The following is a 15,024-nucleotide window of genomic DNA, read 5'->3' on the forward strand; positions in this document are numbered from 1 at the left end:
TCAGGCAAGATTTTCCCTTGAGGCAAACATGCTGAAGGCCGATTTTATTATGTGCCTCAAAGTGCCCTGAGAACACATCCCGAACAACTGACACTAATATCTACCCAACCAATGAGGTCAGACTAACTGTCCTGAAACTTCTGTTCTTCTACCTCTCTCCCTTCTTGAATAGCAGAGTGACATTTCCAAATTTGGAGTCTTCCGCAACCATATCAGACTTCATTGATTCTTGAAACATCATTACTAATACCTCCACAATCTCTTCGGCCACCTCTTCCAGAACTCTGGGATGTACACCACCTGGTCCAGGTGATCTATTTACCTTCAGACCTTTCTGTTTCACAGGAAATTTCTCTCGAGTATCGGCAACTTCACACACTTCTGACACTGACATCTGGACTTCCACCTTCCCGTTGGTTGCTTCCATAATGAAGACTGAAACAAAATACTAAATCAGTTCACCTGCCATCTCCTTGTTCACGATTACTACCCACCCCACTCTCACCAGACATCGTTTCCCTCTGGTCCAATATCACTGTTGCCTCTCTTTTACAGTTTATTTATCCGAAGAAACATTTGGTATCAGCTTTAATGTAATTAGCTAGCTTCATATTCCATCTTTTCTTTCTTAATTACTTTTTTAATTGCCTCTTGTTTGTTCAGAAAAGTTTCCCAATCATCTAACTTCCCATCAATTTTTGCTCTGTGATCTGCCCTCTCTTTGGCTTTTATGTTGGCTTTGCCTTCTCATTCGCTGAGGTTGTGTGATGTTGTCTTTGGAATAGTTCTTCCTTTTCGGAATGTATATATCCCGTGTCTTCCGAATTCCTTCCCGTAATTACAGCCACTGATGCTAAGCCATCATCCCTGCCAGTGCTTTTTTTTCCCTATCAAATTTGACCAGTTCCTTTCTCATGCCTCTGCAGTTGTCCTTATTCCATGGTTATACTGATACGTCTCACTTTAGCTTCTCCATCTCAAATTTCAGGGTGAATTCAATTACATTAAGATCGCTTGCCCCTCAGAATTGTTTTACCTTAAGTGCTCTAAATCGGTTCATTGCACAACACCAAATCCAGAATAGCTGATTCCCAGCTGGGCACAACCAGGAGGTTGGTGACCAGTGGTGGGCCACAGGGATCTGTTCTGGGACCCTTACTCTTTGTGACTTTTTTTATAAATTTCCTGAATGAGGAAGTAGAGGGATGGGTTAGTAAGTTTGCTGATGACACAAAGGTTGGGGGTGTTGTGGATAGTGTGGACGGCTGTCAGAGGTTACAGCAGGACATTGATAGGATGCAAAACTGGGCTGAGAAGTGGCAGATGGAGTTCAACCCAGAGAAATGTGAAGTGGTTCCTTTTGGTAGGTCAAATATGATGGCAGAATGTAGTATTAATTTAAGACTCCTGGCAGTGTGGAGGATCAGAGGAATCTTGGGGTCTGTGTCCATAGAACACTCAAAGCAGCTGCACAGGTTGACTCTGTGGTTAAGAAGGTGTATGGTGTATTGACCATTATCAATTGTGGAATTGAAGTTAGGAGCCGGGAGGGAATGTTGCAGATATATAGGACCCTATTCAGAACCCACTTGGAGTACTGTGCTCAGTTCTGGTCGCCTCACTACAGGAAGGGTGTGGAAACCATAGAAAGAGTGCAGAGGAGATTTACAAGGATGTTGCCTGGATTGGGGAGCATGCCTATGAAAACAGGTTGAGTGAACTTGGCCTTTTCTCCTTGGAGAGACAGAGGATGAGAGGTGACCTGATAGAGGTGTATAAGATGATGAGAGGCATTGATCATGCAGATAGTCAGAGGCTTTTTCCTAGGGCTGAAATAGCTGCCACAACAGGGCACAGGTTTAAGGTGCTGGGGAGAAGGTGCAGCAGAGATGTCAGGGGTAAGTGTTTTCCACAGAGAGTGGTGAGCAGGTGGAATTGGCTGCCGTCAACAGTGGGGGAGGATAATTTAAGAGACTTTTGGATCGGTACATGGAGCTCAGAAAAAATAGAGGGCTACGGATAACCCGAGTAATTTCTGAGGTAGGGACATGTTCAGCACATCTTTGTGGGCTGAAGGGACTCTATTCTGCTGTAGGTTTTCTATGCTTCTATGTTAACTCTTCAGAAACAGGGAACATGACCCATAATGTGGAAATCAGCCATGAATGAGGAGGTTAACTACCAATGTCATTCTTCCTCAGCCCAGAGATTTCAGGGGAGAAGAGCATGTCAGATAGAATTGCAGTCAACTTGACTTCTTCAGTCTGCAGAGAATTCAAGGGAAACCTCTTCACCCACAGAGTGGAGACTATTTGGAACCCATCACCACAGGCAGAGCGAGAGGTGAACAACAGGGGAGAATTCAAAAGGACTGTCATGGAACAGAATCACTGGTAGGGTCCAGCCGGCCTGAGTTGACTGTCTACTGTACACTAGGTGTGTTATAAATTCACTAAGTACCGGAGACAGTGTTCAAAATAGAACTGATTTATTGGTCTCTTATCCAGAATATTAAACTCCAGTCCCATTAAAGGTGAATGTGCAGCAGAAGAAACTCCTCCCATGCCCAGTGACCAGGGTGCAGGACTGGGTGTGGTGAGCAGCAGCAATAATTGCAGAGTTCAGCACCGACAGTCACTCTCGAAATTGCATTCAGCAACGGTGATGGACAAATATCCAGCATGCAGCTTATTGAAACTTTCTCCCCACTGTGAACCCGATAGTGTGTCACAAGGTTAGATTACTGAGGGAATCCCTTCCAACATTCACAGCAGGTGAACCGTCTCTCCCAGTGTGAACTCAATGATGCACGTTTGATTGAGAAGGCTGAGAGAAACTCTTCCCAATGTCTGAACAGCTGAACGGCCTCGTCCCGGTGTAAACTCACTGGTGTCTCTGCAGATGAGATGACTACATGATTCCTTTCCCACATTCACAGCAGGTGAACGGTTGCTCCCGTATGAACTGACTGGTGTGCCAGTAGTTGGGATGACCGAGTGAACCCCTTCCCACATTCTGAGCAGGTGAACGGTTTCTCCCCAGTGTGAACTCGCTGATGACTCAGTAGATGGGATGACTGAGTGAATCTCTTCCCACAGGCTGAGCAGTTGAATGGCTTCTCCCCAGTGTGAACTCGCTGGTGTCTCTGAAGAGTGGATGACCGACTGAATCTCTTCCCACAGACTGAGCAGTTGAATGGCTTCTCCCCAGAGTGAACTGACTGGTGTACCAGTAGTTCGGATGACCGAGTGAATCCCTTCCCGCAGTCTGAGCAGGTGAACGGCCTCTCCTCAGTGTGAAGTCTCTGATGTACCTTCAGTTTAGATGACCTAGTGAATCCCTTCCCACAGTCTGAACAAGTGAACGGCCTCTCTCCAGTGTGAACTCGCTGATGTTCCTTCAGTGTAGATGACTGAGTGAATCCCTTCCCACAGTCTGAGCAGGTGAACGGCCGCTCTCCGGTGTGAACTCGCTGGTGTGCCATTAGGTCAGATGACCGAGTGAATCCTTTCCCACAGTCTGAACAGATGAACGGCCGCTCCCCGGTGTGAACTCGCTGGTGTGCCATTAGGGTGGATGACCGAGTGAATCCTTTACCACAGTCTGAACAGGTGAAAGGCCGCTCCCCGGTGTGAACTCGCTGGTGAGCCATTAGGTCAGGTGACCGAGTGAATCCTTCCCCACAAATTCAGCAGATGACCAGCCTTTGTCCAATGTGAACTGACTGGTGTGTCCATGGGCGGGATGACCAACTGAATCCCTTCTCACACACAGAACAGAGGAATGGCCTTATCCAGTGTGAACTTGCTGACGTACCTTCAGTTGAGATGACTGAGTGAATCCATTCCTGCTGTCTGAGTAGATGAACGGCCTCTCCCCATGTGTAAAATGACGGGCATGCCAGTCGGTCAGATGATCGAGTGAATCCCTCCCCACAGTCTGAGCAGGAAGGATGATTGAGTGAATCCCTTGCTCCACTTCTTAAATATCTGGGCTGAGACAGCAAAACTGGCGTGTTGTTCTCAAGATTCCCGTAGACAAATTCCTTGCCATTTTTAACCTATGAAAAGATTTACAAAATCCATCAATGGGTGAAGGACAACATTTCAGATGAGATCACTTCAGTTGCTAAGGCGTGAACTGACATCACACTGTTACAGTGAAGTTCAACCCAAGTTGGAGAGAGAAATCATCTTCTAACTGGGCACAGTGCTGGTATCTGGAATGAGCATCAAATTCTCTGATAGTCTCCCTGTCTCATTAGGAATGGGGTATTTCTGCCATCTCCAATCTGTGACCTGGCTCAGTTTGACTCTCTCCATTGGTATTATTCCCTGTTCCCACTGAGCTGCATGGGTGCCTGGCCCCACAGTAACTGAAACACTCTCACACAAATAGCCGGCAGTGTATTGCATGTACCCACCACTCTCTGGGTAAAAAACTTACCCCTGACATCCCCTCGGTATCTATTTCCAAACACCTTAAAACTATGCCCCCTCGTGTTAGCCATTTCAGCCCTGGGAAAAAAACCTCTGGTTATCCACACCATCAATGCCCCTCATCATCTTATACACCTAAAAAAGGAAATTACACATTATTTTGAGGATTTGTTAGAAGTCTACAAAATTATGAGGGTATAGATAGGGTAAATGCAAGCAGCTTTTTCCACTGAGTTTGGGTGGGATGACAACCAGAAGTCATGCGTAAGTGGGGAAGGGGAAAATTTAACGGGAACATTTGGCAAAGCTCTTTACTGAAATTGTCGTGAGAGTGTGGAATGAGATGACAGCACAAGAGTTGAATATGAGCTCGGTTTCACCATTTAGAAGAAGTTTGGATGGGATCCTGGATGGTAGGTGAATGGAGGGCAATGGTCCAGGTGCAGGTGGTTGCATTAGACAGCTTAAATGTTTTTCGGCATTGACTAGATGGGCCAAATAGGCTGGTTCCGTACTGAACTACTCCATGTTTCTATGACAGAGAAGCTGGTCAAACTTGTTTGGAAGGGATACGGTCGGAGTGACAAAGGAGCAGCAGTGGCTGGAGTTTCTGGGAGCAATTCTGGAGCTGAGTGATAGATACATCCCAAAGAAGTGGAAGCATTGGAAAGGCAGGAGGACACAACCGTGGCTGAAATGAGAAGCCAACATCAACATAAAAGCCAAAGAGAGGGGAAACAAAAGAGCAAAAACTATTGGGAATTTTTTAGAAGCTAATAGAAGATGACTAAAAAAAAAGTCATATGAGCTCAGGGCGTGGAATTATGATATTGTAGTCATTAATGAGTCTGGGTCCCCAAAAGTCTGAGGCATTGGGAAAGAAATGTCCCAGGCCTCATTATCTCTTGAAAACCAAGGTCCCCTGCACCAGTCACCTTTCAACTTTTATTTTGGCAGGCACATACAATCTCTACACATTCAAAATTTCCCTGGTGAAGGCCTCCCACTTACCAAGTGCTTCTTTGCAGAAAACAGCCTGTCCAAAACAATCTGATACCATCAAAATTGACCTTTCTCCGATTTAGAATCTCACCCCATGGACCAGACTTCTCTTTTTCCTTATTTACTTTAAATTTCATGACATTATTATCGCTAATTTCTGTCACCAGCCCTGGATCATTCCCTAATAGCTTATTGCACACTTCTACGTCAGGAATTCTACGTATTGATTAAGGGCACACTTGACAAACTCTACCCCATCTAGTCCTTTTACAGAATGGGAGGCTCAGTCAATATATGGAAAGTTAAAATCACTTTCTGAATTAATCTTTGTTTCTTGGCATGGTCTGCGATCTCTCTACAAACATGTTCCTCTACATCCCTCAGATTGTTGGGTGCAATCAAGTTCCAATAATGGCTACAATATCATAATTCCCTGTCCTGAGCTCATCTAGCTTTCTTACGATGCTTCTTGCATTGTGATATACACAGCTCAGCACATTCATCGCACCATGCTCAAACATTTGATTGCTGACTCTATCTGAGGTCTGAACAACATCTGACTGGTGTCAAGAAAACAACGTCTCCCTCATTGTCACAAAAACAAAGGAGCTGATTGTGGACGGAGGAATGGAGACAGGCTAACTCCTATTGACATCGCTGGATCTGGGGTTGAGAGTATGAACAGCTTTAAGTTCCTCGGCATAAACATCAACAAGGATATCACATGGTCTGTACATACCAGTTGAGTTGTGAAAGAAACACAACAGCACCTCTTTCACCTCAGACAGTTGAAGTTTGGGATGGTGCCCCAAATCCTAAGGACTTTCTACAGGAACACAATTGACAGCATCCTGACTGGCTGCATCACTGCCTTTTATGGGAACTGTACTTCTCTTAATCGCAGGACCTGGCAGAGAGTGGTGCAGATAGCCCAGCGCATTTGTTGAACTTCCCACTATTCAGGGCATTTTTAGAGACAGGTGTGTTAAAAGGGCCCGAAGGTTATTGGGGACCCAATTCACCACAACCACGAACTGTTCCTGCTGCTACCATCCAGGAAACGGTACCACAGCAAAAAGACCAACAGGCTCTGGGACATCATCTTCTACCAGGCCATCAGACTGATTAATCCATGCTGATACAATTGCATTTCTATGTCATATTGACTGTCCTATGTACAAACAATTTATTATAAATTACAAACCCCATTTCCAGAAAAGTTGGGATATTTTCCAAAATGCAATAAAAACAAAAATCTGTGATATGTTAATTTATGTGAACCTTTATTTAACTGACAAAAGTACAAAGAAAAGATTTTCAATAGTTTTACTGATCAACTTAATTGTATTTTGTAAATATACACAAATTTAGAATTTGATGGCTGCAACACACTCAACAAAAGTTGGGACAGAGTTAAAATAAGATTGAAAAGTGCACAGAAAAGTCATGCTACTGTGACAATTATAGCCACCTGGGCTCGGGAGTACTTCGGAAAACCATTGTCACTCAACACAGTCCGTCGCTGCATCCAGAAATGCAACTTGAAACTGTATTACGCAAGGAGGAAGCCATACATCAACTCTATGCAGAAACGCCGGCGAGTTCTCTGGGCCCGAGCTCATCTCAGATGGACCGAAAGACTGTGGAACAGTCTGCTGTGGTCAGATGAGTCCACATTTCAGCTAGTTTTCAGAAAAAAACGGGCTTCGAGTTCTCCGTGCCAAAGGTGAAAATGACCATTGGGATTGTTATCAACAAAAGGTGCAAAAGCCAGCATCTGTGATGGTATGGGGGTGCATCAGTGCCCACGGCATGGGTGAGTTGCATGTATGTGAAGGTACCATTGACTCTGAGGCGTATATTAGGATTTTAGAGAGACATATGTTGCCATCAAGGCGACGTCTCTTCCCGGGACATCCATGCTTATTTCAGCAGGACAATGCCAGACCACATTCTGCACGGGCTACAACAGCGTGGCTTTGTAGACACAGAGTGCGTGTGCTTGACTGGCCTGCTGCCAGTCCAGATCTATCTCCTATTGAAAATGTATGGCACATGATGAAGAGGAGAATCAGACAACAGAGACCACGGACTGCTGAGCAGCTGAAGTCTTATATCAAGCAAGAATGGACAAAATTTCCAATTGCAAATCTACTACAATTAGTATCCTCATTTCTAAAACGATTAAAAAGTGTTATTAAAAGGAAAGGTGATGTAACACAATGGTAAACATGCCTCTGTCCCAACTTTTGTTGAGTGTGTTGCAGCCATCAAATTCTAAATTTGTGTATGTTTACAAAATACAATTAAGTTGGTCAGTAAAACTATTGAAAATCTTTTCTTTATACTTTTGTCAGTTAAATAAAGGCTCACATGAATTAACATATCACAGATTTTTGATTCTATTGTATTTTGGAAAATATTCCAACTTTTCTGGAAATGGGGTTTGTAGTATAAATTACATAATGCACATTTAGACGGAGACGTAACATAAAGATTTCTACTCCTTGTGCATGTGAAGGATGTATGTAATAAAGTCAATTCAATTCACCCTCTCCACTAACTGTTCTGCCATTCCCACTTCAACTTATTTTAACCACATCACCCTTCCCCCCACACTAGCACTAGCAATCCTTACCACTAGGATATTATTCCCCTTTTGTTCTGTTCCCCTAACGAACAAATCCCCTCTCATCCCTTTGACTTTCCTCTGCCAGGTAATCCCCCCAACAGTTTCCTAAGTGGTCCACCTGCTGTTGTGCGGGATAGCAACAAGGGTGCTCTGTGATGGCTATTTAAACTCTTTCCCCTTCCTGACTCTCACCCAGTTTCCAGTGACCTGCACCTTAGGTGTAACTCACCTCTCTTCATGTCATATCTATCACCCCCTCCAACTCCTGGATGATCCGGAATTCATCCATTTCATGTTGCAACTCCTTAAAGTGCAGGGTTACAAGCTGCAGCTGGATGCACATCCTGCTTGTGAGGGCATCAGGGACACTGGAGGTCTCCCCACCTTCCCACCATTGACCTCTCTAATTTGTAATGACCAGTGTGCACCTAAATCTTGTACTGTGCATTTTTATACCCAGCGATAACATGTGCACAGTGAATTTTATATAGAGAGATTAATTTTAACAGCTGTCGATAAGAACTTTGATCTTCTCTGGGATCGATCGAGTTCATCTGCGCTCTCACACAACCTATGTAGCAGGCCTGTAACGGGTAATGAAGGATTTTCTCACCAGAGCTTTTGCACATTTTCCACATGTACTTTGCTTGCAAAATTGCGCTTCTATAAGTCAGATTTCCAAATGTCACTCCACTTCTTCCCACTTGCAAATTCTCCAGCAACTTCTGCATCGCCACAATACACACAGGTAACACCAGTTTCTATATTGGACATAAATATTTCTCCTGAACCCTCCTGAGAAATTGAGGATATATATAAAAAATCATTTTGAACCTATGTAACCTCTGGTTAAAAGAATAATTGGGACTGAATAGGAATGTTTGAACTGAAGTAAACTCTGTCTTCAGCGGTTAGCTAAGACAGGCTCATTAGCATTTCTCTGCGGCTTGCAGAGAGACAGACTGAGAGCTGATAACATTGTACATTGTACCCTCGTTTGAGTACAGAGAGGACTACTCGCTGATAAGGACAGGAATGAACATCTGCCTGTAATTAAGTCAGGGCCTTGCAAAGGGAATAACTGATTTTCATTTTTAAAATCTTTTTTATTAATTATTATTAAAGATCAACAAAATTATTATTAAAGATCGAGGATCAAAAGTTTGACTTCTGATTTTCTCCAAACTAAGACATAGCATCACCTGAGAGAACCATTTTATCAAAGTAGGAGCAGAAGCATCTTTCCATTTCAACAAAATAGCCCTTCTGGCCAATCATGTCACATGTTGGTCCGATAGAGAAATACCCTGAATACATTGAGGGATTTTACCAAACAAAACTGTCAATTTATGAGGTTATAAATTAATTTTTAAAACTTTAGAAATTGTCGAGAAAAAAGATTTCCAAAAATGTTTCAATATAGAACACGACCAAGACATGTGTGTCAATATAGCTGTCTCAGTTTTACATCTATCACACTGACTATCAACATTCGGAAACATTTTTGACAGTCTCTCCTTTGTCAAATAGTAATGATGTACAATTTTAAATTGAATTAAAGAGTGACTGGCACAGATCGAAGAAGAGTTAACCAACTTCAAAATCCGCAATCAATCCTCTGTTATCAAGGTCATGTTAAGCTCTGTCTTCCAATCTTGCTTAATCTAAAGTGAAGGGTAATTATGCTGTTGTAACAATAAATTATAAATTTTCCCAATAAAACCTTTCACAAAAGGGCTCATTTTTGAAATAAAATATAACAGGACAGAATCCTGTATATATGGAAAATTACTTAAATATTCTTGTAAAAGAGACAGACCTAAAGATATTGCAGGAAATGTGAATACAAGAGAGAGTATTTAGTTGCTAAACTCTCAAAAGACATCAATCGGCCATCTTGGAACAGATGAATGAAGCAATAAACTCCTTTATTCCTCCAAAGAAGAAAGGTAGGATCTCTTAATGAAGGTTTAAATAAATAATTTCAATAAACTAAAAAGTTTAAATTTTTTGAGATCAAAAAAAATTACGAAACTGGAACCAAATTCATAATGACTGCTTAATCACAGGATATAAATTTAATTCAGCAATTTTGGCCAGTTGTACAGGTATAGAAGGTCCTAATAATGAGGTTAAATGAAACTGTTTCACAGCTTTCAATTCCAAATTAACAGCCCAATAATACATTCTTAAATTAGGCAGAGCAAGACCTCCATCCTCTTTTAATTTTTGTAAATGATATATATCAATTCTTAGTCTTTTATTTTTCCTGTCATGGTCTGGACCGTGAAGTCTGCATTCCGGTTAATGGTCCGGTCCATCAACCCTTGCTCCAGGTTTTCCTGTCTACCCTGTTTCTGTTCCTGTTGAGCACTAATTGAGGCAGCTATTTCTCGTTGGGGCTGGCTACATTAATACCTCCAGAGACCAGGGCATGGCTGCCAGATATTCTTGTCCTTACTCCTTGTACCCTTTCCCCTGCCTTCTGTTTTCACGCCTGAAGCCCTGCCTTGCCTTGCCGGTAACTCTCGCCTCGCCTCGCCTGTAGTCTTGGAGCCACCCTGTACCTAGCTCCCTTCCTGTCCCTTGCCTCTGCTGGGTAAGTAAGGCCGTCTTGCCATTACCCTGCGGTTGGCTCTGTCCCTTCCTGTCCCTAGCCTCCGTTGGGTAAGCCAGGCTGTATTGTCATTACCCTATGGTTGGATCTATCCTTTCCTATCCCTTGCCTCCGTCGGGTAAGCCAGGCCATATTGCCATTACCCTACAGTTGGTTCTGTCCCTTCCTATCCCTTGCCTCTGTTGGGTGGTGATCCACGCCCTGCCCAGCAGGAGCTTCAAGACCCCAAGCCTTGAGCCTCACCTCAAGTCTCCAGCCTCCAGCCTCGCCTCAAGTCTCCAGCCTCCAGCCTCACCTCAAGTCTCCAGCCTCCAGCCTCGCCTCAAGTCTCCAGCCTCGCCTCACCTCAAGCCTGAAGACTCCAGCCTCGTCCTGCCTGCCAGCCAAGTCACGTCCTTGCCTACTTGTGGGGTCTGAGCCAGAGGCAAGACCCAGGTTCTGGATCCTTCTCCAGTATCTGGCTCGGAGTCCAAGCCCGGGCTGCTAGCTCTCTTGTCCAGTCCTGTTCTGGGTTCCTGGTTTTTGTGTCAATGTCCTAGCCCTCGCCCTGTATCCTAGTCCTGTCCCTAGTACTTCAGTGTCTGTGTCTTCCACTTGGGTCCGTTCCCAGCCACCACCTTATGACAATTCCAAACAAAAGATGAGATAATAGGGTTAACCTGATCAAAAAGCTTCTTAGTTAAAAAAAGGGATATTTTGAAATACATATAAAAATTTTCGTAAAATCATCATTTTAACTGCATGAATTCGGCTGGCTAACAAAAGTGTAAGTGGATTCCATCTACAAACTTTAAAAGGAGTGTCATCATATATAGAAGCAGAATCATTTAGAGGAAATAATTCACTTTTATAAAGGTTTAATTTATATCTCGAAAACTTTCCAAATTCGTTTAATAGTTTCAATAAACTAGGAATGTATTCTTCAGGATTTGACATATAAACTAAGAGATTGTCAGCATAAAGGGAGATCTTATGAATAGTCCTATTTATGAAAATCCCATGGATATCTTTAGCTTCACAAAGTGCAATAGCCAAGGGTTCCAGCACCAAATTAAATAACAGGGGACTTAGTGGACATCCTTGCCTCGTACCCTGCGAAAGCCGAGAAAAAGGAGATCTGCAATTATTGGTAATAAGTGTAGCAATAAAGCTTTCAGATATCATTCTAATCCACTTATTAAAATTAATACCAAAGCTGTATTTCTCCAAAACGTTAAATAAGTTTTCCATTCAACTCTGTCAAATGCCTTTTCAGCATCGAGAGAGACAATGCATTTGGGGAGTCTTAGAAAAGGATGAATATATAACATTTAACAGTCTCCGAGTGTCCGAGAAAGGAATAACGGCCCTTTACAAAACCTGTTTGGTCCTAAGAGATCATTTTAGCTGGTATATTCTCCAGCCTATTAGCCATTATTTTTGAAAGAACTGTAGCATCCTTATTTAATAATGAAATAGGTCTATATGAAGCACAGTGTGTAGGGTCTTTATCTTTCTTAAGAATTAAAGAAATAGAAGCTTCATAAAATGTGGGAGGTAACTCTCCTATCAAAAAAGAAGCTTTAAGCATTTCCAACAAATATGGAGAAAGCAATTTTTCATTCTTTTATATAATATCCTACAGAATAACCATCCAGTCCAGGAGCTTTACCAGATTGCACTGGAAAAAAAGCTTTCTGAATTTCATTTTCAGTGATAGGAGCATCAAGAGTTTGTTGATCATCAACAGAAATTTGAGAAAAATTGATCTTTTGTAAACAGGCATTCATTTTAGAAGGATCAACTGAAAACTGAGATTTATAAACGTCAATGTAAAAGTCTTGAAAATTTGTATTAATGTCTTCATAATTACATGATAAACTACCATCTCTCTTCTGAATTTTTAAAGTGTGTCTTTTGGCTGTAGCTGCTTTTATCTGAGATGCTAACAGCTGATTATTAGCATCTCATTATGACTATTATTAGCAATGATGCCTACCTTTCCGATTTCACACTCTACTGATATCACCGACAACATTTTTGGTTTAAATCCTTATCAGAAGGGATTAATAGCAACTATTTATGACATAATTATGAAAATACAGCCAGGTAGATCTGATAAATTTAAAAATGAATGGGAAAGGGAACTTCAACTTCACTTACCTATATATCTTCCTCTATATGGGCTAACTATATTATGATACAATTTAAGGCAGTGCATAGGGCCCACATATCTAAAGTTAATCTAGCTCGTTTTTACTCCCATATAAATCCTATTTGTGACAGATGTCACTTTGAGGTGGCTTCTTTGAATCATATGTTATGGTCCTGCCCTCTCTTGGAAAAATTCTGGAAAGCTATTTTTGATATTATTTCAAAAGTTTTGCATTTTTATTTACAACCCCATCCTATTACAGCAATTTTTTGTTGGCCAATGATGGAACATAGACCTTTATCCTCTTCAGCCTGTCAGATGGTTGCCTTTGTTACATTAATGGCCAGAAGGTCCGTTTTATTGAATTGGAAAGAGACCAACCCCCCGACTACATTTCAATGGTTTTCCCAAACTATATCATGTTTCAATTTAGAAAAAATCAGAAGTGTAATTTTTGATCCTTCGGTTAAATTTGAAGAGACTTGTAAGCTATTTATTCAACATTTTCATATGATGTAGTTTGACCTTTTCCGAATCCTTTTTACTAACTTAGAATATGTGAATAGAGGAGCTGAGCTGACGACATTAATGAATGTATTCGATCTAATCTAATATATTGGTTTTGTTCTGTTTGCTTTTCTGGGGGGTTTAGCAATTAGTTCTATTTTTTAGCTCTCTTTTGATTTTTGGGGTTCTTCTTTGCAACATCCCTTTCTTTTTATTTATTTTTTTCTTCATGATTAACTATATTGAGAGTTTGGAAGTCTATTACACATGTACTATTTGTAGTACTTTGTATATGTTTATTAACAATAAGGTAATTCCAATCTCTTCATATCACTGTTGTTATTATGTTTATGAACTTGGTAGTCATAGTCATACTTTATTGATCCCGGAGGAAATTGCTTTTCGTTACAGTTGCACCATAAATAATAAATAGTAATAAAACCATAAATAGTTAAATAGTAATATGTAAATTATGCCAGGAAATAAGTCCAGGACCAGCCTACTGGCTCAGGGTGTCTGACCCTCCAAGGAAGGAGTTGTAAGGTTTGATGGCCACAGGCAGGAATGACTTCCTATGACGCTCTGTGCTGCATCTCGGTGGAATGAGTCTCTGGCTGAATGTACTCCTGTGCCCACCCAGTACATTATGTAGTGGATGGGAGACATTGTCCAAGATGGCATGCAACTTGGACAGAACTTGAAAATTTCTGTCCAAGTTGCATTCTGTCCAATAGAAAGATTTAAAAAGAAAGCCTATTATTTTTATCTCCAAACACATAAAATTGACTTTTCAATGTAAGCAAATTTCTGTCATTAGAATAAGTTGATCATAAATTATATTGTGATGGTAGTTCAACCCTTTGTTTGAATAAATCACTGTTAGGAGAGATTGCATAATTATTCCGCAAGTCTTTAATTTGTTTTGAAATCTTATCTAACTCTGTTTTTGTCCGTTTCTTAAGCTTAGCTAAATAGGAGATATCTGAACACGCAAAACACTGTATGCTTTAAATATATCCCATATAATCAATTTTGACACATCTCCCATATTATTAAAAAGAAAAAAAAATTACCTGAGTCTCAATAAATTTGACGAAGTCCAAACTTTGTAATCAATTTTCTGGAAAACGCCAAGGCAAATATGCTATAACGACATAATTCAATTCAAAAGCTAAGTTTAAAGGCGCATTATCCGAGAAAATGATAGCATCATATTCACATTTCTGGACTTTGGACAGAAATCGGAGATCAGTTATAAAATAATCGAATCTCAATTTTTTTTTATATGAACATGTGAAAAAAAAAAGAATAATCTCTATCATTTGGATGCAATGTCTCCAAACCTCAACCAGGCAATAATCAATTAAAAAGGAGTTAATAAGTGATGCAGAACAACTCGGAAGCCACTGATTGGTTGAACTCTTGTCAATCAAAGGACTTAAACAACAGTTGAAATCACCAAACATTAACAACCTATATTCATTTAAATCCGGCAATAAAGTAAATACATTTTTAAAAACAAGGAGGATCATCTACATTATGTCCACACAGATTAACCAGGACAATTTTTCTATTACAAATTGTTCCTTTAACAATTAAAAGTCTACCATTAATATCTGACACAATGACTTCTTGGATAAATAAAATATTAGATTTAATAAGATTATATACTCCCTTTGTTTTATTTTGCCAA

General features: G+C 41.1%; 1 protein-coding gene across 7 annotated transcripts in view; it reads right to left on the reverse strand.

Moving 5' to 3' along the window:
* LOC140206843 (uncharacterized) overlaps positions 1-15,024 on the reverse strand; it is a 44,795-nt gene that overhangs the window by 20,576 nt on the left and 9,195 nt on the right. For 2 of the 7 annotated variants that reach the window (XM_072275086.1, XM_072275088.1), the window contains exons 1-2: positions 2,183-2,930; positions 251-435 (exon numbers count right to left, since the gene is read on the reverse strand). In XM_072275086.1, the coding sequence (XP_072131187.1) occupies positions 251-435; positions 2,183-2,378 (381 nt within the window). In that variant the 5' untranslated portion in view covers positions 2,379-2,930. Of the gene's footprint in view, positions 1-250; positions 436-2,182; positions 4,061-14,404; positions 14,476-15,024 lie in introns of those variants that run through there. The other 5 variants (XM_072275091.1, XM_072275089.1, XM_072275092.1 and 2 more) reach the window with 5 other exon arrangements.

The sequence above is a fragment of the Mobula birostris genome, chromosome 13, assembly GCF_030028105.1.
Source record: "Mobula birostris isolate sMobBir1 chromosome 13, sMobBir1.hap1, whole genome shotgun sequence".
In the NCBI taxonomy this organism is placed as follows: Eukaryota; Metazoa; Chordata; class Chondrichthyes; order Myliobatiformes; family Myliobatidae; genus Mobula; species Mobula birostris.